The following is a 23,174-nucleotide window of genomic DNA, read 5'->3' on the forward strand; positions in this document are numbered from 1 at the left end:
ATTTATGTTATTTTATTTTTTATTTTACTTATTTATTTTAATTATTTGTGTGTGTTATGTTCATTCGTTTTTTCTACTTTTTATGTTTATATGTTATGTTTGGCAATGGTGATTGCTATTCTAGGTAATGTTGATTATATAGTTACTGTTCGTTATGTTATGTATGATACCTCAATTGTCAATAAAGTTTATAATTTTTTAAAAAAAACCTCTGTCTTTCACTTCCACTTCCGGTGGTGCTGCTACTTGTCGGTGTCGCTCATTAGTGACGTAACGCAATCTTCAGAACGAGCTGTGTTTACTTTTGTGTGTAACCCAGGGAAAATTCTGCGAAATATCTGAGGTAAGCAGCCACATGTTTTTATGGCCAGCAAACTGAAGAAAACAGTAACAAATGACGTCGTTGTTTTGTAACAGACGACACACAGGCATTAAATTTAAATAACACGTAACGTACTTACTTGGCAGCTGTTTTGCGTTTTATTTCCTTCAAGTTTTGTTTAAAATTTCAAAATGACTCAGTCCTTTCTTATATAATCATGTCGTAATTGAAAACCCTTTTTTTATTTACCACATGGATGGGTAGGACATAAAACTAAAGCACTGAAATGTGAATTCTGGGGGGAAAAGAAACACTACTGTTGAATTCTGACTGAGCCCTTATCTTCTTAACCTTTTTCTTTTTATTAGTGGAGAAAGGGTGAATTTGACTCCAGGGGCTTTTACTTTTTGCAGACAAAACTAAACACTGACTGGACTTTACCTGCTAAAGTTTTAAGACAGAAGTCCTAAAGGAGCTAATCTTGGTGGAAAGGAATATTTAAAAAATAAAGTCAGTAAGTCCATCTGTGCTGTTATAATGGCCGTAAAAATCTGTTATTTAAACTGAGTTTGTTTAAATAACTAATAATATGTATAGTAAGTATAGTGTCATTTAAAAAAACTGGAATATTTCTCTTAACATTTCAACTTATTGACACTTTTGAACTCACTGCATACTTAAATTTGGGGAGTATTTTGATGGGGATTCCTAATTTCCCACATTCGGAGGAAAACTCCTTTAACCGTCAACAGTTCTTGAGAAGTTTAGCTCAAAAACAGTTGTCTTACTTTTGCGATGATTGGAAAATGTAGGGAATTCCCCTTTTATACAAGCGCTCTCATTTAGTGGACATGAAACAGTCATGTTAGTGCCACCCCCATCCAGGTGTCAGTTAGGAAATAATCAATTGTCAAAACTGGTCTGTTTCATGGCAGGAGATGTCAGCTCTGTGTGACCCTAGCAACGGCTGCCAAGATGCAGGACAAGCAGCTTCAGAGAAAGAGGCAAGTATGACATCATGTAGAAACTTTGGTGAATGTTTGGTTAAATCTGTTTAAATGGAAAATCTTCAGAATACAATCAGCACTCTGTGTGCACTCCCCAACCAGGTGGATGAGATTTTGGTTTCTGCACATTGCTTCAGACTGACAGGGTTAAGCTCGTCCTTGGATTCATGCGTTCACAGCGGGCATGTGTCGTACATTTAAGAACATGCTGAACGAGGGGTTCTTGAACGCTTTTACACTCAACTGTCACTACCCGATACTATCGCATGCATCTACAGTTGGACGAGGCTTGGTGCGAAATGTCAAAGTAGTGCAAATGTCACAACCATTGACTGTAAAAACAATGGACACCTCCCTTCTCGTGTTCCCAAATAGGAAGTACCATTGCTTCCTGATGCGGGCGCCGCCACGTTGAAACGTATCAGGAAGGGAGGAGAGCTATGGGTGACATCATACCTCGATTCGTCTGTTGTTTTTACAGTCGATGGTCTCAACTCTTGCTCCAGGCTTTTTCTTTCACAGCTCTATTCTGACATATTATGACAGATTTGGTGTTGTATAATGCCGTCTAAGCACAGACCTCAACTATTCATTTATCCTCCATGATCAATTTTCAAAGGGTTGGCATTTCAGTGAGTGAAAAAAGGACGCTACCCATATGTGGCTCCCAAATCCGACACTCTGATTGGTCAAACATTTAACGCGTGTTCAATGGCTGCACGCTTTATTTAAAGAGCCCGAAAACAGACTTAAAATCTTGCATGGCGATGCGTTAACGTGAGAGTTTTGAACGCGGAAGCCCGAAACATGCATATGTACCGTACATAGACTTTTTATTTGAAATGGTTGCTTCAACGCGCGTTGCTAAGGCCGGTGTGATCGTAGCATAAAAGAAAAACACAAATCACTGAAACTGTATGAAGATTTTAAAACATAAGTCATAAAGTCTGAAAATAGATCAAAAAAATAACAGTCATTTACAGAGACTGTAGCAGTTCATGCTAATTGTTTGAGAATTTGTCACCTCAGATTAACCAACCCATATGAAAGTGGTAACAAAGTGGTTATAAAATTATTTGTGAACATCAGACCTTTTAATAATGTTTAGTTTTTTGTTTGTTTTTTTCTGACAGATTTGGTCTTCATAACCCTTAGCAAAAAGTAGTACACTTGCCGTATCTTTGAGTAAAGCAAGTCTACTATAACCTTGTCCATGAAGTATAGGAAGCATACTAACTAAATACTTTTAAGACCACATTTGAACATTTTTTGGCAACTTGAAGTATTTAGGCTGCAAGGGGGATACTTTGGTGCAGCGGTAGGGCAGTCGAAGAAGATCTGAAGATTGCGGGTTCGATTCTTACCTTGATGTGTCTTTGTGCAAGACACGGAACCCCACATTGCCACTGGTGAAAGGTTGCCGCCATTGTCCATCAGTGTGTGAATGGGACTGTGACTGTAAAGCACCTTGGGCCTTCATGTTGTTGACCAATCGGATGACCCGCCTCCTTGCCGCACCTCTTATGTAGACTAGGATCATTTGGAGTGTAATTTAAGTTATTAGATGACTTTATTAATCCCACAATGGGGAAATTCATTTATCTGTGGCAGCTGCGAAAGTGTAAAAAACATGTGATCCACTGCAAACATGTGATCAACTGTCAAAAACACGTAAAACTTTTTTTCTTTTTCTTTTCTTTTTCTTTTTAAATACAAAAATAAGTAAGTAATAAAGTACACACCAAAACAAACAACCGTTCAGGAACAAAAACTATTGAAAACTGCAACAACTGTAACAAAAGTAAATGAATAAATGAGTAAAAGAAAGAAAAAACACCCCTGGGTTCGTGGAGTGTCACTTTGACACGGTGTTGTACAGTCTGATGGCTGTGGGGAGGCATGACCTGCGGTAGCGCTCCTTCTTGCACTGTGGGTGCAACAGTCTTGTGCTGAAGCGCCTCTACAGTTTGGTGCAGGGGGTGGGAGGGGTTATCCATGATGGATGTCAGCTTAGCCAACATTCTCCTGTCCGCCACCTCCTCCGTGGACTCTAGTGTGCAACCCAGGACAGAGCCGGCCTTCCTAACCACTTTGTTAAGCCTCTTCATGTCTCTGCCTGCACTGCCCCCCGCCCAGCACACAACTCCATCAAGGACCACTGAGGTGTTGTTGACTGGTTATGTTGACTCTTATTTAAAGTGAAATAGAAATGATGTTTTTGTTTTTTTTGCTATTTGTGCATGTATCGCAGGTTATATCGTGATCACAGTATTGATCACTAATATCACAAATTGCGAGTTTTCCTTATATCGTCCGGCCCTAATTGTAGTTTACTTAAATCGACTACTTTTTGCTAAGGGAAGCTATATAGTCAATTTTACACGATACCTAATGAGCTGTAAAAATGCAGTTTGTTATTGCAGTTCAAATGACACAAATGATGCATTTTTTTAAATGAGGAAAACCACAGAGTGCATTAATGTAACTTGAGGAAACAGTTTTACTTCTGTACTTCTGCCACGGTGGTGCAGTGGTTGGCGCTCATGTCTCACAGCCCTGGTTCAAGTCCCAGCTGGGGGACCTTTCTGTGTGGAGTTTGCATGTTCTCCCCGTGGATGCGTGGGTTTTCTTCGGCTTCCTCCCACCGTCCAAAAATCATGCTTCATAGGTTAATTGGTCACTCGTAATTGTCCATAGGTGTGGATGTGAGTGTGTACATGTGTGAGAATGTGACCCAGAGGATGCTTCCTGCCTTCACCCGCAAGTGGCAGGGATAGGCTCCAGCAGCCCCGTGACGCCGAAAGGGATAAAACAGAATAGAAGATGAATGAATAGACGATTAATTTCTGCCAAACAGCTTTTAAAACAAGAGTCACAGCTGCTACAGATTTTGGCAGAGTGACCATCAGGAAATCAGTTTGGGTGACAGAAACCCAACTGATGTTTCACAGGGTTTCACTGGCCTTTTCCCAGCATTCATAAAATGGGAGCCAAAGTATGCTTGTCTGTTCACGTTTTATTTTTAAGAAAACATTTTCCAACGTTCTTTGTTCCAAAACTATGGCTACCCACTTCAGTGACTTGGATGTGGTCGTTTTGAAATAGAATAGTCCAGCATGGTGAAGGCTCAAACCCAGAACCCAGCCAAGTTCTGGAGCTGCTTTTAAAGACCAAAAATGTCAAGAGGCTTTCCAAAATGTAGCCTTTTTCTCAGATGCATCTGATTTGACACCACACTGCATTTGAAAGGATCTGTTCTGCAACAGAGGAATATTTGGGTTGGTTTTTGATCCACCCCCACAGGTAGAATCAGAGCTGGAACTGAACTGCAAAACAATAAAAGGGGAAAGTCCGAACATCTGAGGATTTTCTCGTCAATTTCTTTTTATGAGCAGCAAATATCCTCTGTTTAGTATTTATATTGCTGTTAAAATGAACACAGCTTCAAAACGCCTTCATAATATCAATAATTTTGCATTCACATGCACACTATCAGCTTTTAAATGTAAAGTTGTATCGTGATTTATTGGGACCTAGATCATTTTCTCCTATTTAAAAGGTAAAGAAGTTGGAGTCTTCAGTCATCCATACAAGGGGCTGGTAGATAACATGTTATGATGGGAATATGCTAACTAAAATGATGCCATGGTGGATTTTAGGAACAATCAAAAGATGTTTAAAACTACAAATGAATACAGAGTCATCATCACACACTCAAGTTTTATATTCTGGATCTTTTTCAGGAGAAGGAGCATCCCCGCACACTCATTCCAGAATTATGCCGTCTCTTTTATCAGCTGGGATGGGTGACAGGAACGGGTGGTGGGATCAGCCTTCGGCGAGGGTTTGTATTTTCATTGATTTCTTCCAAAGACGCATAAACTGTCAGAACTAGGACTGTATATATGCTTTGTCACTTAGTTCCACTCGTGAGCTTAACATCAATTGTTATCGAACTGAAATGTCTTTTAACCTCATTCAAAATAACCAACATATCCATCTTTAGGTGTGCTGGTTTTAACATACCAGCCAGCGTTGACTGAAAGTATTAACAAAAATAGAAAGTTCAGTTATGGTAGTTGGAGCTCAGTTAGCTTCTGCTGAAAGATGAGACCTACATTATAAAATTCTAATGTGAAGGTGAAAGTTCTGAAACTTGGCAGAAATGCCTTGAAGGCTTTGACAGGTCAGGGAAGGCACTTTGGAAGAAGATATTTATTTTAGAGTTTACAAAGAAAAACACCTGTTATAGGAAACTTACTGAGCTGCGTTTTATCTGGGAGGCATTTGAAAACATTCCACAAGATGTTAGCTTTCATGGTAAAAGTATCAAACCTCTACAGGGGCCTGAAAAGTTTTCAGAGTAGGAGGCTACTGGGCGCAGGGGTCCTCCCCCAGGAACATTTTGGCTGCATTTACACTGCAGGTCTTGATGCACAAATCGGGTTTTCTTACTATATCCGAATTTTTTTTTTTTGACGACCCGCTTACATCATTTTTTAACAGTGACCCGTATCCGATTTTTGCATTTACACTATACAATGCTGAAACTATCAAACGTAGACGTTCTGAGGACTATGTAGCAGCATTTCCACCTTCTGCGGACCTCCTTCTGACTTTTGTGTGACTGCGGTTGTCATGGAGGCAACGCAGCGACGGAAGGAGGCGTTGCCTTGGGCCCTCCAGGATGAGGCAGGCGCACGAGAGGGGATGTGTGGGAGAGGAAATGAAGGGCTGCTCGGCCGGCTTCTGTGCTCTCTCTGAGTTTTAAACGAGGAAGTGTTTGCAGACGTTGTGCTGTACTAACAGTCCGATCCAAGCAAAGAAATAAACGGCTTCTAGCCTGTTCCAGAGCAACGGTGTCCCGCTTGATTAGTTACCGTTTGCGTCCCGACCGGGACCGGACCGGAAATCACAGCGGTTTCCGACTACGGTCTGAAGCCTGAGGCTGAAAGGTAACATGCTGATGGGGCTCCAGGTGTCTTCAAACAGCAAAATCAGCGCACAAAAGCACCTATAAGTCATGTGATCTCAGTTTGTGGTTTCCTGAGTTGACGTCACTAACGTACGACTCGCATTTACCGGGGAATATCCGATTTGTCTGCTTACATGGCACACGCAAATGCACGTATCCGATTTGTATCCGATTTATTTCCACATATGAACGAGGCCTGAATCCGATCTGAGAAAATTGGAATCCATGCGCTTTTTTCCTGCTTACACGTTCACCGGTCATATGAGATCTGTGCCACATGAGAGGAAAAAATCGGAATTGGGTCACTTGAACCATGCAGTGTAAATGCGGCCTTTTAGAATCAAGGCCCTTTATGTGGATTTTCCAGACACCTGGGGAATTTTTTTAGAAGAGGGGGGATTTAATACTTAATTTGGTATGAAGACGTTTTTAGAGTCGTCCTAACTTTAGACTCAAATAAAAAAAATACCAGTTGGTTTTTAATGTCTTATGAATTAGTTTTGTTTGATTTATCTAACATTTCTTAATATGCCGTCACATAGCATCAGTGCAGTCTGTATCTAATGGCACCGCTGTCTCCAAATCAACAGTTTTTATTGAACTTTCTGTTGCTGCTGTCAGTTTATCCTCCAGTTTTGTCTGGATCCTGGTAAAAGTCGCCATATGTTCCGCTGCTTCATCAGCTAAACGCTACAAGAAGATAAGTCGACAGAGGTGGTGGTGGTGGTGGGGGGGCATGCACATGTTTGCGGACAGTAGAGGAAGAGGGATAAAAAGGAGGGCTAATGAACATGACTAATTTGGCACAACTATTTCTCAAAGGAAAATTTTATTAAAATGAACACGAATCAAACATGGATTATTTGCTGCAAGGTGCTAAATGAAACTGGTTTGTCACAAAAAGTGGGCGCCTACTGGTTCACTGGTTTCGTTATTTCACATTACAATATTAAATGTTTGCAGAAAGCTCATGGGTTATTGGATTAATTACAGAGTGGAGTCAGAAGTTTAATACCTCCGGCGAACTCCCACAGAGGCCTTTGGTTTTAGGTTTGAAATGACTCTGTGCCTGAAGGAGGCCTTGTACAATCTTGGAATCTAAGTAGAGCTGGGCGATTGATCGATTAAAGGATGAATTCATATTTGTTGTTTTAGACGGATGATTTTTGGGAAAATCGAGATTTTACTTTCCCAGCTCTCTGCTTTCTTGCCCTTTTATTGTACGGAGTAAACTCAGTCCCCCGGTGTCTCGCAAAGAAAGCCCAGATGTGAAAACAGCAGCAAGCAAAGAGGAGCTTATTTCGCGAGGCTGACAAAAAAAACCAACATAAACTAGCACACGTTACTAATTTTATTAAAATCGTTTTTATTTGATAGATTTAATGTTTTGGCCATTTGGCCAGCTCTAACTCTAAACCAGTTATGTTCTTCTTATCTGGGCAGGTTTGCTTTGGGGTAAACCCTGCAAAGATTTTCAGTGAAACAACTTGAGCTGACTTTAATGCTCTGGCTTTCTTCCACATTTTATATAGATCAGTGGGTCATAGATCAGTGGATCAGGGGTCAGCAACGTTTATGACCTGAAGTGCCAATTCGAAATTTTCTCCGTAGCAACTTTTAATTTATTCATTTAATTTAATTCACAAACAGCGGGTCAAGTAGCTTTTTTAAACATACAGTACAGACTAAACATTTGGACACACCTTCCCATTCAAATGAATGGTTTGGTCTGTACTGTATGCTTTCATAACAATATTGCTAAAGGAAAATAGGTCACAGTTTAACTAATATTGCAACTTTATGTGTTTGAAACCATAAGTACTGCATTTGTGGTATGTCACGTATCAAATAGGATTAGATACGTCAGAACAAAAAATCATCAATATTTCTAAGAACTTCACAAACATTGACATGAAAAAAAATAAGTGAATGCTTGCGGCTTATTCATATTTTGTTACATTATGAGACAGGACCTGAGTAACTTAACGTATAAGTTAATTCTGTGATAGTGCTTTTCTTGCATGTACAATTAAATGTTTTTACTTTTTCGTTAGTTTGCGAATTATAGTATGTAGTGATTATTCATATTTTTCACCCCCAGTAAATGGAGTGGTGATCAGCTGTAGTTTAATTTTCAAAACTTGTTCACATTTCATTTTTACATTTTGCAGAGCAGAACAGAAAGAAAGTCTGGGTATATTCCGACCTCGCTTGGTTATTATTCAACAAACGGAATAAATGTAAGGGTTAATGGCCGACGAAGTGTGGATTATCAGAAAATAGCGCAGGACGTGGAGGCCAGAACCATCCATCGCGAAGTGTGTTAATTTCTGATAATCCACACCTCGAAGGCCATTAACCCGCTTTTATACCATGGTCCGGGTAAATACTCTATTCTGATTGGCTGCTGGGTGTGGATTAGAAAGTGATATACTACAGTGATACACCATGCTTAAAAAAGTAGTTCCGGTCACATAGCATAAATGTTCTATATCACTGCGCTGGCTTCTGTAAAACAAACTAGCTTCATCTGGATAAAAACAACCGGTAAGAGTTGAACTTTCTCTCTGAACTCATGCTTTTCTTAATACATTGTTACGATCAGCACATGTATCATTTTCCTTTGCCGCTGCAGTCCAGATCGGGGCCGCACCACGCAACAAATAGTCCGCTTTTTGCAAAAAAAGCGATTCCGAAGAAATATCAAGAACAAAGTCCTAAAAACTGATTGAATATTTATTTCACTCTACCTGTCATCTCACCAGCAACAATTTAGAAACACACTCATTAATACCATGTCTTCATTTCACTGTGGCAAACCTTTTTTCCCCCCACTGTTTGCATTTATTGAATGTTGATGCGAAAAAGTGGCAGTATTTATAGAGTAGGAGGGGATTGGACCATTACTTAATGATGCCATGGAAGAAAGAAAAACGTCATTGTGAGAAAATAAATCACTCAAACCCAATTATTTTTTTCCAATCTGAATAATGCAAACGGACGACAGATCAAGGGCTAATGGTTGTCACACCCTCGCATGCGGGCGTCTTTCCCCCAGGTTGCTGACCCTGCTACACACCACTAAAATGTAACATATCTTTACAACTATTAAGACTTAATGTAAAAATCTTGGTCATGGAATGTTAAGTATTGTTTGATCATTGCAAAAGTGTACAAAAATGGTTTACCCTCTCAAAATAAATGCATTTGATATCCTGCAAACAGAAGAACTCTGTTTAAAAAAAAAAAAAAACAGATTCATGTAATATATAAACCAGTAATATTTAGAAAGCCTAAAATACCACGGATATCTAATTGTGGTTTGGTCTCTGTATGTACGTACAGTAACCCTTTATATAGAACTCATTAAAATCTATGAGTGTGGTCACACCACACGTATATCTCCATTTTTGCGAGGCAATAGTAAGCATCTCTATGTGCTGTAGTGCTAATGATAAACAGGAAGTCCATGCTTCCATTCTGCAGCGACTAAATTACACTGATTAACATCAAGAGGATTAAGCAATAAGGATGTCTTTATAAAAGAGGGAAACAAAGGCAGTCATTACTAAGGGCATCCACTCAGATTTCTAAATAAAATGGCTTATTCAGACAATACTTTCTGATAAACTCATGAGTTCTCAAGATTTGCTAAAATGGACAGCATTACCCAGTGCACTGGGAGAGTGTGTGTTTTGCCTTATGGTTTTAGGACTATGAGTCACAATGAGTCATTACCAATGAACAGAGAAAAACCTGGAACAATGGTAACCTTACCTAGAGTTGCTGACATAACAATTTAAGACCAAGAACATTGCAATGACTCATCCAGGTTGTTAATGAGCACCCCAAAAACTTGATGATTGGCCTCCCTTCTTTTGGTTAAGACCAGTGTTCCGCACTTGACAAAAAGAAAAACTCTAACCTAACGAAATTAAATCTTGGTCTTTTTCTGATGATTAAACCAAAATGATTCTTTGCTGATAACTTTTTAAACTTTTTGGGTGCTGGGGGTTGTAATAGAAAATCGATTCTGGTGTATACATGTTTAAAATGCTTAAACCCGTGTTGCTGAGAGTATCCACTTACAATGAAAAGTCCATGTAAACATGCTTTTATGCATTTTGGGCTTCTACGTTCAGAATTTTTGCATTCACACGTGCTATGAAAGTTTCAACAACTTTAAATGGGGCTCTACGTACAAAGCAAGTGGCCATTGAACGCCTGTTAAAAGTTAAAGCCAGTCAAACTTTGACCAATCAGTAACTCAGATTTACTGAATTCACAGAGGTGTCACAGAGGTGTAAAATTGAAAATGAAAAAGAAATTAATATAAGCGGTTTGTGTTCTGCCGAAATTATATGACATCAAGTCTTTCCTTATGTATTGGAATAGAGCTGTGGACAAAAAAGCCTGGAGCAAGATTTGCGAAATTTGCAGCGCTTGACATTTTGCACCAAGCCTCTTCCAGATGTAGGCGGTGGACATGTGCTAGTAAACGGTAACAAACGGAAAAGAGTCCCCTCCCTGGTTGTCTAGTGTGAACCATATGCCAAATGTGCATTCAAGAAGGCGCTAAAAGCGCACATGCCTATCACAGTGTGGCTTGAGCAGTTTCCCTGCTCAGAAATCGTAAAAACAATGTATTGTGTTTATTGTAGAGATTTTGAGAAAATGATAGCTGCCAATAGTGCATTTTTGACAGGTTCTAAAACATTTTGAGTTGAAATGCTTCCAAAGCTCAATGCATTTATAAAACACATTTCATGCTGCGATAAATGCTATGCTGCAGTGTCCTCGTTCCCTTTCACCTGCAGGCAGAAGCAAATAAACGGCAATGCAGAAAGTTAGTCTAAAGCCCTCTTCCCTGTAACCTCACCATTTTCCATTCACACAGATACTGTCTCATTGTGGCTGACCCTCATTCCTGTCTTTGTGGAGCAAACCTTCATCTCTCTAGATGTTCCCCCACATGCTCTCTGTTCTCACTACGAATCACAATGTCATCTACAAAAATTAAGATCCTGGCTAACCTCATCTGTCAGTCTGTCCATCACCACCGCAAACAGAAAGGAGCTCAAAGCTGATCCTTGGTGCAGTCCCACCTCTTGGCTCCTCTGTCACACCCACAGTACACCTTACCACCGTCTTTCAGCTCTCATAGATGTCCTGCACTTTCTTGCCACTCCAGATTTCCTAATACAAACCTCAACTCCTCCTTTTGAACAGTCATAACCTGTTATAGGCTTTGTCTACATCTTCATAGACAAAAAACTAATTCTTCTTGCTACCTCTGTACTTCCTCCAGAGCATTTTTTATTCAAATTTAGTTTCTACCACCTTTTGACCACTTTGCCCTTCCCTGCTTCATCTTCTTCACCACCACAGTCTAGCTATCAGAGCAGTAACTTTGCAGTCATTGATATCTACGTCTGAACAAGATTAAATTTACTCGATTGCTCCTTTCCCCACTTTTAAGTGTCACCCTATGTTCCTCTCTGCTAGAAAAATGTATTCACCACTGCCATTTCCATCATTTTAGTTTAGTCCACCTACCATATGCCCTTTGATCCTGCCCTGAACACCAATATTACCCACCGCTTTCTTGTCACCTCTGGTAAACTTATATTATTCAAAATAAATATACCAAAAGAATCATTTTTATGGAGAATAGAAATATCCAATATAAGAATCTTACCCTCTCCAGGAAAGTGTTGCAAATCTGCAACAACCTGTTGCCTAATGTTACTGTTAATTTAACCCAAAGAAAGTTATTAATAATAATGCAACTAATAATAATAATATTAAAGTGTACTTATATGGCGACTTTCTGGGCACCCAAGGTTGCTTTACAGGTACAAAACAGTCATAAAAGAATGACAGTTGTATTGACAGTTATAAGAATAAAACAGTACTTAAATTCATAAAATTAAAGTATAAATTAATTAGGCTAGATGTGCTAGTCTGAAGAAGTGGCTTTTGAGATTTGTAGCTAACCGAGGGAGTGAGTCCATCTTCTGTAAATCCCAGGGAAGTGAGTTACAGAGCGGCTGAATTCTTTGCCCCCCACGGAGATGAGCCATGCAGTAGGTGCGACTAGCTGGAGGGAGGAGGAAGACCTTAGGGAGCGGGTGGGAGTGACAAAGGTCAGAATAAAGGCCTGAACACACCGGGACGAATATTCGCCAGGCGTTATTCGCCACGTTTTTTGTGTTCACACCCAGGCGATTTTCGCTGACGATGAGCTGAGCGAACATGCAATTTCATTCCCTGACATTAGATGGCGCTTAATGTAAAACAGAAATACTCCTGTACACAAGGTGGCGCTGCACAACTTTACGCTTCTTAAATTCGCTTTTCACTCAGAAGAAGAGAGCAAGTATTTACGCGCTTGTCAGAATCATACAAAGAAAACATGAATATTTCCAGCACCTGTAGCTCCAGCTGGTGCTTGGTTCGGGGATATTTTAGAATGTCCGTCATTATTTCTTCGCGACAGTGTAGACGCTACTTGGTGTCTATCTTTCTTCGCTGGTATATGTGCTGAGAAAGGCAGTTTTGTGTTTGAGCGCCCCCAAGTTGTTTTTTACTGTAACTTCAGAAGCTCCAGACACGTGTGCAAAAGCGCCATTCTCATTGGTCATATAGTTTTCGACGCGGCGCGTCAAACCAAAAAAACGAACCCGAGGCGTTTTTTAAAAAGTGACGCTTTGACGCATGGCGTTTTTTCGCGTCGGTGTGCACACTCACATTGGTGCCCTTTGTTTAGTCACGAGGCGTTAAACGACGGCGAATATCGCGCGCAAAATTCGTCCCGGTGTGTACGGGCCTTAAAGGTTTTTTAGTTGATCCAAAGAGGCACTAGTAGTCAGTGGAGGTGCTCCAGGATGGGTGTGATGTGAAGAGTGGAGGGGTGGTTTGTGTTATGAGCCAGCCAACAGAGGTTTGGAGTAGTTGAAGTTTGTGTATAATAAAAGGGAGTTGCAGTAGTCCAGGCGGGAAGTGATGAGACTGTGAACTAGAATGGCTGTGGAGTGAAGGCTGAGAGAGGGACGGAGACGGCGGATATTGACTGCAGCTTTTGAATAGTGAGACCAGTTTTTCTGTAAAGGTGTTCTTATTGAAGTCCTTTAGCTTTGGGTTGTCTGAGGTTGAGAATAAACCAGGGTGCAGAAACATGGAATGGGATAGACCTAGATTTAAGTGGGAAAAAAATATATAGAAGATTACGGAGGTTACAATTACAATTACAATTGTAGTGGGAGATCAGTTCATCGGGAGTGGAGAAACTATCAGGACTGGGCAGGCTATGGATAGGTGAGGATAAATTGTTCAGGTTGATATCTGTGTATTTTACCAAAAGTTAAGGTGCGTGGAAGTTTGAATTTGGAAACTGAGAGGCTGTCATGAAAAGCATATAATCAGAACCACCTGAGCAGCAAACAAGATCTAATACATGTCTCTTAATATCGGTGGGAAAGTTGATATGTTAAATGAGACAGAAGCTGTCCAAACAGGAAACAGAGTCTTTGGTGAAGGAGTTGCTTACATTGTCCATATGAATATTAAAATCCCTTAAAATTATTATATTAGAGGAAAAAGTGGAAAGGTGAGTCAAAAGAGCAGGCGCAATCCTCCAACTATGATCTATCGCAAGCCTTCCTATGCTGCCGGAGCCACGAGGTTTCGCGATGTAAACATACACTGGAGGAGTGGCATCGTTCAGCGAAGTGAAGTCATTTTGGACTTACGGCCGCCAAACCCGCCAGTGTAAACTGGAACCTGGAGGCCCAATAATATGTATTTTTTTGGTGGTTCTTGGTGAAGGAAACGGTTCATTTTTCTAATTTCAGATGGTACAAAAATTCAAGATTGGTTTATTGTCATTTCACAAATACACAGGTGAGACGAGAAGTTGTTTCTCACTAGTATGACGGTGCAAAGAAGCAAGCAATAAAATAGCAATCAACTAGAATACAAATAGCAATAAAATAAAATAGAGAACAGCATTCAGTGTTAACAGTCATCTGTCAGTAAAGTCACTGTGTACATTTAGCAGCAGTCTTTTTTTATGGTGGGGGTTGTTAGAGTATGTATCCATCTATTGTGTCTTCAGGTTGTGTGGGGGCTGGGGTAATCAATTGGGTCTTATTGCAGAGTGGAGTTTGTAATAGACTGTATGCATAAGGAGGGCCAGAGTAACGCAGTAAATGAACTCTACTAAAACATGTAGTGAACCATTTATGAACTTGCAAAGTGTTGAAGCAGACTGCTGTGGTTCAATGCAAAATTCCAAATCATTTTTTGTATAATTTACAGAGACCAGATTTACATTGCACCATCAGGTGTCCAGAAAGAGAGAATTCAAGTAAGTGAAGTATTCAGAACATTATGGCCTTTGTTTAATATAGATAATGTCTCAAATGCTAGATTTGTTTGAAGTTTCTATATTATACATTTTCCCAGCCAGAGGATATGTTTGTGTGTGACGTGGAAGAGAGAGACATCAGCTTTCCTCCTGCCTGGAAGAAGTTGAAGAAAAGTCAGTGCACGCCACTTTTCATGAATGCCTACACAATGAGAGGTTGGTAACCTACTCGCATCACACAATATCAGTAGGTACAGACAGATAAAGCAGCAGGGATTCGTCTGCTGATACTAAAACGTCTAAAAGAAATCTAAAAGAAACTTTTGTGAAGATTGTGTTTTGTTTTTCAAAGTTTAGACACTCTTGTTTCTTCTGTTTTAGCAACTTTTTTTATGACACTTTGAGTTAGACCTGCATTAGTGATGTCAATGTTTAAAGAAACCCTCCTTAATTTTACCTCTTGCTTTCTTGCTGTATTCCTGCTTGATTTCCCAGCTATAGAACAAAAATAAACTAAATATATACAGTGGGGCAAAAAAGTATTTACTCAGCCACCAGGTACAGTAGGTATGGTGTTCTTTGGATCCAACTCAACATTCTTTCTCCTTCAAACACCAAGAGTGGAGTTCTTACCAAACAGTTCTATTTTTGGCTTCATCTGACCATAGGACATTCTCGCAATCCTCTTCTGGATCATCCAAATGTTCTCTAGCAAACTTTAGACAGACCTGCACATGTACTGGCTTTAGCAGGGGGACATGTCTGGCCCTGCAGGGTTTGAGTCCCTGGTAGCGTAGTGTGTTACTGATGGTTGCCTTTATTACTTTGGTCCTTGTTCTCTGTAGGTCATTCACTAGATCCCACGTGTGGTTCTGGGATTTTTGCTCACCGTTCTTGTGATCATTTTGACCCCATGGGGTAAGATCTTGCAGGGAGCCCCAGATGGAGGGAGATTATCAGTGGTCTTGTATGTCTTCCATTTCCTAATAACTTATTTCTTCACACCAAACTGCTTACTTATTGCAGATTCAGTCTTCCCAACCTGGTGCAGGTGAACAATTTTGCTTCTGGTGTCTTTGGTCTTGGCCATAGTGGAGTTTGGAGTGTGACTGTTTGAGGTTGTGGACAGGTGTCTTTAATACAGGTAACCAGTTCAAACAGGTGCCATCAATCCAGGTAACGAGTGGAGGACAGAGGATCTTCTTACAGAAGAAGCTACAGGTTTTTGAGAGCCTGAAATCTTGAAACAAATTATGCTGGAAACCAAATACTTGTTTTCCAGCATAATTTGGAAAAATAAAACAATAATTCTCATTTTGTCTCTCATAGTTTAAGTTTACCTATGGATAAATTAACAGGCCTCTTTCATCGTTTTAAGTGGGAAAACTTGCACAATTTGTGGCTGACTAAATACTTTTTGCCTTTAGCCCCACTAGATTTAGATGTCCTTTATCAATATTTTGGTGGTAATGGTTTTTCTTAGACATTTGCCTTATGTCTAACCAAGAGAAGCGTTGATAATAATAATAATTAATGCGGTGAGCGGTGAACGTTTTACATTACAAAACAAACCAGTGTCTGATAAAAAATAATTTAAATAAGCAGTATAATTTCATAGACACAACGAACCTCTTTGAATCAATCAAATAAAGTTGCTGATTTGTCAAACTTGCAAAATAGACATTGATGAATTTTCCTACAGGGTGAATTAGGCAGACATCTGTTAATAAACATCAGCACAGAAAATGTTTCTTTGTGTTAAAAAAAAAATACACAATGAATCAGGATTTCTGTAAAAACAAAATATGATCAATCTTTTTGCCCTGAAAGATGATCTGAGGCAGGTTTTTTTTTTTAATCTTTTGGTGAACTTGGTTATATTAGTAAGTCAAAAATTTAATTTCAGCATCTGGTGTGTAGATTTTGGCTTGTTTTTATTTTTATTTTTTATAGGTACACTGAATAGTATAATAAAAATTTACAAGAAACATCACGCTAGTTAACAAAAGATAAAACAAAGAAATATAAAAAAAAGTTCAAATAGTCCACTTTTGTATAATCTGCTTAATTCCTTGCTGTTAAGGTTTTTCACTCTCTTCTGTTTACAATCACTAGGCTATAGCATCAAGACAAAAGAGAAACTTTTTTCTGTGACATAAATCAAAATGCAAGTTGTAGGTCCAATCCAAAAAGCTGGAGAGCAGCAGGAAGCCCTAACAGGGAGTTGGATCAACAAAACGAAAGCCAGTTAGCTGAAGGCTCTACCTCCCACTCTGCAGTCAAACTTAAGATCTTTCCAAAATCAAAGTGAAAGCCAACTGTTCAGTTTTATTATGATGAAGTTTTCAGACCTGTAAGGCGTGTTCAGGCTTAATTGTTTCATAAAGATCTTCCAAGAAAATATTTAACCTTTAAAAGAAAGTATGTTTGGTCATTTGATAAATTAAATGGCCTCCAAAATATTTGCATTTTTTGACTGTGATGATTATTACCTAATACATCATTGTTGTATACTGTATGCGTAAGAATGACTCTGTTAAGCCTGGTTAAACACAAAACTACCTTTTCTTTCTAAAACTCAGGGGCACAGGCTGTTATTCACACCCACTCCAAGGCTGCTGTCATGGTAACACTTTTGTATTCTGGCAAAGAGTTCAGGATAACACACCAGGAGATGATCAAGGGGATTCGGAAAGGCACCTCAGGCTCTAACTATCGGTATGTAATCAAGCAGTAAACATTCCTGAAGCCTAAAGACGATTTTCATTTGCTCAGCCCAAGAAAGAATAATGAATCAAGACAGCGTTCTGGCACGAGAGGAGCATCTGTCAAATGTAACAGGAAAGTTCCCGTATCAGTAGATGCAGCACCTGCCAAATTTTCTCTGGAAGCCAACATGTTTGGCGTCTTGCCTGCATCAGAGTTGAGAAAAGCATAACCAGCACATTAGCAGCATGTCAAGCACTGCTTTAACGCAGTGGGTGGTTAATGGTTTTGACCATTGTACTTATAGTATTACCTCCTTTTTTTACTTTTATGTAACTTTTTAGCAGATGCTTATTAATCCCCTTAAAGACCTACTCCAATAAAAATCATGCTTTTGGTGTTTTTGACATGCTCTTTTAGCATTTATCTGAGAATGTAGACATATATAATATATAAAGAAAATTAAGCCTAAAATTGCATTTCTAAATATTTTCTTTATTCAAATCATGAATCAGGAGCAAATGAAAAAAATACTGTTTGAAAAAAAACGTGAAAATGCGCTCAGCAGACCACAATTTCCCTGCTTCGAGCTCTTAGCAAGGGGGAAGGGAAAGGGGGCGGGGTTGCTCTGGGCCATCGGACCTGTCAACACCTCAGAGGCAAATTTCTAATGAACTCCTGCTGCTCTGCAGAAACTATATTTTTTGATTTTGGCTAATAACGGCAAAATCAGAATTAAAAGGGTTTTATTTTAGTATATAGAGTATACAAGCCTGTTATCAGTAAACACTTTGAAAGGTCCCGGTCTTTAGTTTTCATGGCCACAACAGAACCTGCTTCAGATGTTATGTAAGCCTGCAGAGAATATGGTTGAATTAAGAAAAACAATGAAATGAGCTAATTATACTGCAGACCTTGGTGCCATGTCTGTTTCAGGCTTGGGTGTACTATCCAAAGGTTTCTAAGGCTTTGTGTCATTTTGATGTTGTACCATGCCTGTGCAGGTATGATGACATGTTAGTGGTCCCTATAATTGAAAACACACCAGAAGAAAAAGACTTGAAAGACCGGATGGCCCGAGCCATGGAAGAATACCCGGACGCTTGTGCAGTCCTCGTCCGACGACACGGTGTTTATGTGTGGGGCGAGTCGTGGGAAAAAGCCAAGACAATGTGAGTATTTCTTTCCCCACGCAGTCAAACTTGTTTGTGGATGAGTATTTATGCAGTAGAAAATTGTTAAATGTGACCAAAGATTTTTTTCTTTTTTTTTGTCTGCTGCATTTCTGCAGGTGCGAGTGCTACGATTACCTTTTTGACATAGCCGTCCAGATGAAGCAGTGTGGATTGGACCCGTCAGCCCTTCCACTGGGGGAAAAAGGAATAGTCTGACATTTGCTGTTACTTCTTGTTAAAAGATGTTTTTAGCTTTTTAGCTGTAAAGGTTTATTGAGTTCAATCATAAGGGCAAAGTGCAATTCTTTGGCCTCTTTTTAAGAAATAAAAAACTGATGAAGTTTGATGTTAAGGGCAAATCTATGATTGAAGATCGGACAACTTTACCTCAGAACACCTGCAGATACACAGTAAAGCACTCTGGGAAGTCTCTCCTGGGACTGTCAAAAACTCTGTTTCTAATGCTTTACTGTTCAAGCCTTGATGCACTGAAATGTAGCTTTTGGTGGATGTCATGACAGATTGGATCTGGGATCTGATTAGATCTGTCGTGTCATCCTTCCTTTCTTTTAGTAAGTAAAGTTTGTTCCCATAAGCAATAAAAAAAAAATCCTTTTTGTATTCAGAGTTTTAGCGGATAAAAATAAACAGACGTGTGTGCCTGTGGTCATTTTGTCCAACCGTTTTTAACTAAAACGCCCCCCCCCCCCCTTTTCTTTTTCATAAAATAAAAAAACAGTTCTGTGTCAATGGACCTCTTTTAAATTCCCACACCACGATTCTATCAGCAGGTGGTTGCGTTTGGTGCAAAACATGCACAGTGCCTGTAGATCCATGCACAGCATGCATCCAGTTGTGTGCATACTCATTCCTCATGAAAGCCAAAGCTGTCGTTCTTTTAACAAGCTCCCACTGCTGCTGTCCCAGCGCTTTCACAACTGTGCTCGCTCAAAACGCAGCACTGTTGGATTTCAAACTGGGAAAAACAAGAAACGTGCAACAAAATGTTTTACTCTACCAACATTTCTCATGCTTTTGTTTATTGAAAATGTTTGAACTTTTATTGGATTACAAACCTAATATCGTATGACTGAAAGTCATTTCTGCTGGTATTGTCAGCTTTTCTGTCAGCTGTGGCAGTTTGCGACTGTGTCAAGGTGACTGGAATCTAGCACTCACATTTATAAAGCTGAAGGCTTGTCATACCAAATGTAGCTCATTTCCTAGTATTCATTTCAATCTATTAATATGTATTACCTGTCATGAAAGTTCAGCAACAAGCAGGTTGATAATGGAACAAAAAGATGGATCCAGACTATATGAGAGTTCACGGAAGGACTATGGCAAGTCCATATTCATGGAAAATAGCATTCAGACGATGTGCTTGGTACAGGCCGCTTACTAAAAAAATGTCCACATTATGTCTGGGAAGATACTCCCTCTTTGTGGGGAGAATTTTTATACCAGCTATGGATTTAATGGTCTTACAGAACAAAATAGTGAGAGCATACCAATGACATCCATATACACAGTGTTTTCCAAGGTCTATAAACCTCAACAAATGTGTTAAAGTTAATAACGGGGACATTTCTTTTTTATTCTGTGGCATACATACAAGATACCAACTTTCTATTACTATAAAAAATATTTGAGCATCATTTTAAATGATGCAGCTGCAACAAATTAGTGGATAAATTCCTTCTCTTTCAATTTACATGATCCAGCTATTTCCTACAGTCTTTTTCGAGCCTCCACAGCCACATGATTGGCAGCTATTACATTTTTGGTATATAAACAAATGGCTATTAGGCCATAATAAATGTTTCTGACATTTTTCTTTCCAGATTTTAATTTTAAAAGAAGGGCCAGAGGTAAAAATGTTCTTGGCAGTGTTCAAATAAAAGAGAAAGGTAGTAGTTTTTAAAGAACAGGAATTGGAACAGGATCAACTTAAAGAGAATGATAAAACAGATTGTAAATTTGAAAAATACTGTAAAAGAAAAATTGAATAACATTCTTAAAAACTCAATAGTACACATTGTAAACCTCAAAGAAATATTGGAAAAGTTGGAAATTTGAAACTTGAAAAAAAAACTATAAACCTAATAAAACTGTTACGAAATGAAACTATTTGAAATACGGCTTTTGGCATGTTGGAACCAGAAACCATCAGTAGGCAGTGATTGGTCGATGTTGAGTCATCGTCTCTGTGCCAACCACGCTCATCAACCACGAGTGAGCTTGTTGGAAGTCCACACTCCTACCGCTTCAAATGTTCGATGTGAAAGCACCTACTTTTACTGAGGCATCTGATTGACCAGTTTATTAAGTGAATAACTTGAACTCCAGAAAAAATATCATGAATAAAAAAAAAACATCAGCAAGATCATGTTTAAAAAAAGGAAAGCGAGAATGGTTGTTCTGACAAACAATGACTGAGTAATAGCTGATTATTTCTCAATAGAAGTCTTTGGGATTATGGCTTCTTTGGAACGTGACAGAGAAAGTCCAGTTCTCATATACAGTCAATGGCCTTAGTAGCAAGTCATAAACCTCCAAGCAAGACCTAAAACACACAACAGAAACAGCAAAACTACTTGACATGCTGTACATAGCATAAGTCCTTCACCAAGAACTATTAAAAATGGTAAAAAAGTGTTCACACTTGAGAGTCAAGGAAATGACACATTCTTGTGCACATACTTTTGTCTGGAGATGTTCCACAAATGTAAAATGATCCTGATATTGTGTCAAAGAAAAGGAGATGCTATTTGATAACTTTCCCAATTTTGTTATAATTTACAGGCAGATTTTACTATTACTTCAGTGATGTGGAAATTGCTGCTGAGAATGGAGGGAGCAGTAGGACCTAAGTGTGTGTTTGTTCATTCACAGCCTACTACTCTTGAATGATTGCAATATGGCAAATGTCTTTTTGATCGTTCTTATTCTATCAAATCAGTTAAAGAGTTACCAAATGATCACGACAAACACATCAGTGCACATGTCATATGTGCTGTCATGATAAGTTTCTAATACTGCTTTATAAGGAGAGACCTTGAAAGTATGACTGAAAGATTTATTAGTAAAGGAGGAAAAGTCAGTTGCCTTTGATGCATGGGCTCTGGGCCGGAGACATTTTGCATGTTTGTGATGACTTCAGACCATGTGAAGAGACCCCAGAGCCCAGATGCTGATGGGGGTAGTGTACCGTTATATCCAGGACTCCATTTAATTTAGCATCACCTAGAATTGAAAAAGCAATGAAAAACATTTTTTTATAAAGTTGGAAAGTACGTCAGCCATGAAGGGGTTAAATCCCTATTTCCAAAGTTTTTGTGTCCTGTTTTTAGAAATAATGAAATGGTTCAAAAGTCCTTTTTTATACTGATATGTTGATAGCGTTGACCTTCACACCGGGCACGTGTTTGCCCATTCAAGAACATGCCAAACGCGGTTTAATTAACACAGATTCAGGCCGTGGTTCCATAACCAACCTCCCTTAACCCTTGTGCTTTCTTAGATAACCCCACCCTTACATTGACGTGTTTTCCCTACCATGACAAAGGTGGATAAAGGTGGAAAGATTTCATGTAATCCATGGACACCAGTGAAGATCACAAATCATTGAAGAAAAAAGGTTCAGCGAGCTGTCTAGTGGTAGCACTGCCTAGGATAGCACAAAAGTTAACCCTTGGGAGTTGGGTCATCTAGACCCACTAGACAGTGCGCTGAACCTTTTTTCTTCAATGATTTGTGATTTTCACTGGTGTCCATGGATTACTTGAAATCTTTCCACCTTTATCCACCTTTGTCATGGTAGGTAGAACACATCAATGCAAGGGTGGGGTCATCTAAGATAACACAAGGGCTAGACTAGCAGGCACCAGCAGGGAGAGGCTTTTTCTTTTTTCCATGGTTTAGTAGCCCATTGCCTGCAACCTACAGTTGGAAAAGGCTTGTTGTAAAATATGAAAGTTGTGTAAATCTAGCTCTAGGCTTTTTCTTTCCCAGCTCTATCACAATATAAAAGACTTGGTTTCATATTCATAATTCAAGCCAGGCACAAACAGCAATTACTGATTTCTCCTTCATGGTCCTGCTTACAACAGTTGGCACTTCCATACTTTGAAAAGGACGGCATCCAAATGTCACTACTAAATCCAAGTCCTTGATTGCTCAAAGTTCAGTTGGTTGAACTTTCGTTATGCGTTCAGTGAAGTCCAAGACCGGACTTAAAAACTTGCGCATTGACGCGCAAACTTGAGGTTTGGTTTGAATTCAGAAGCCCGACGTTTGGGCATTTAAATGGTAAATGGCGTATATTTATATAGTGCTTTTCTACCTTCTTTGAAGGCCCAAAGCTCTTTTCAGTCACAGTTCCCTTTACCCATTCACACACACATTCACATGCTGGTGGTGGCTACTCTGCCGAACACTGGCGCCAACCTTCCACCAAAGGCAAGATGGGGTTCAGTGTCTTGCCTAAGGACACTTCAACACATGGGCAGGCCAGGCGGGAAACAAACCTGCAATTTTCTGATCAGAGGTCGACCGCCCTACCACTGCACCACAGCCACTCCATTTAAATAGATTTTTCACTGAAAGCGGTCGCTTGAAC

The 23,174-nt window shown here is 39.4% G+C and overlaps 1 protein-coding gene across 1 annotated transcript; it reads left to right on the plus strand.

Moving 5' to 3' along the window:
• Positions 1-204: 204 nt before the first annotated feature.
• apip (APAF1 interacting protein) lies at positions 205-19,219 on the plus strand. The gene is made up of 8 exons (XM_004066845.5): positions 205-343; positions 1,258-1,326; positions 5,073-5,173; positions 14,624-14,672; positions 14,771-14,888; positions 17,255-17,390; positions 18,383-18,550; positions 18,670-19,219. The coding sequence occupies exons 2-8, from the start codon at positions 1,261-1,263 to the stop codon at positions 18,767-18,769; spliced, it is 738 nt and encodes a 245-aa protein (XP_004066893.1). The 5' UTR covers positions 205-343; positions 1,258-1,260; the 3' UTR covers positions 18,770-19,219.
• The last annotated feature ends 3,955 nt before the right edge of the window (positions 19,220-23,174 follow it).

This window comes from Oryzias latipes, chromosome 3 (assembly GCF_053564925.1).
Source record: "Oryzias latipes strain Hd-rR chromosome 3, Olatipes_Hd-rR_3.1".
Taxonomy (NCBI): Eukaryota; Metazoa; Chordata; class Actinopteri; order Beloniformes; family Adrianichthyidae; genus Oryzias; species Oryzias latipes.

Bases quoted from the DNA above. Each gene is read 5' to 3' on its own strand.
- apip (XM_004066845.5), top strand. From the start codon at position 1,261: ATGTCAGCTCTGTGTGACCCTAGCAACGGCTGCCAAGATGCAGGACAA. The intron at 5,174-14,623 runs GTTTGTATTTTC...TATAATTTACAG, and splicing joins GGGATCAGCCTTCGGCGAGG to AGACCAGATTTACATTGCAC. The intron at 17,391-18,382 runs GTATGTAATCAA...ATGCCTGTGCAG, and splicing joins ACCTCAGGCTCTAACTATCG to GTATGATGACATGTTAGTGG.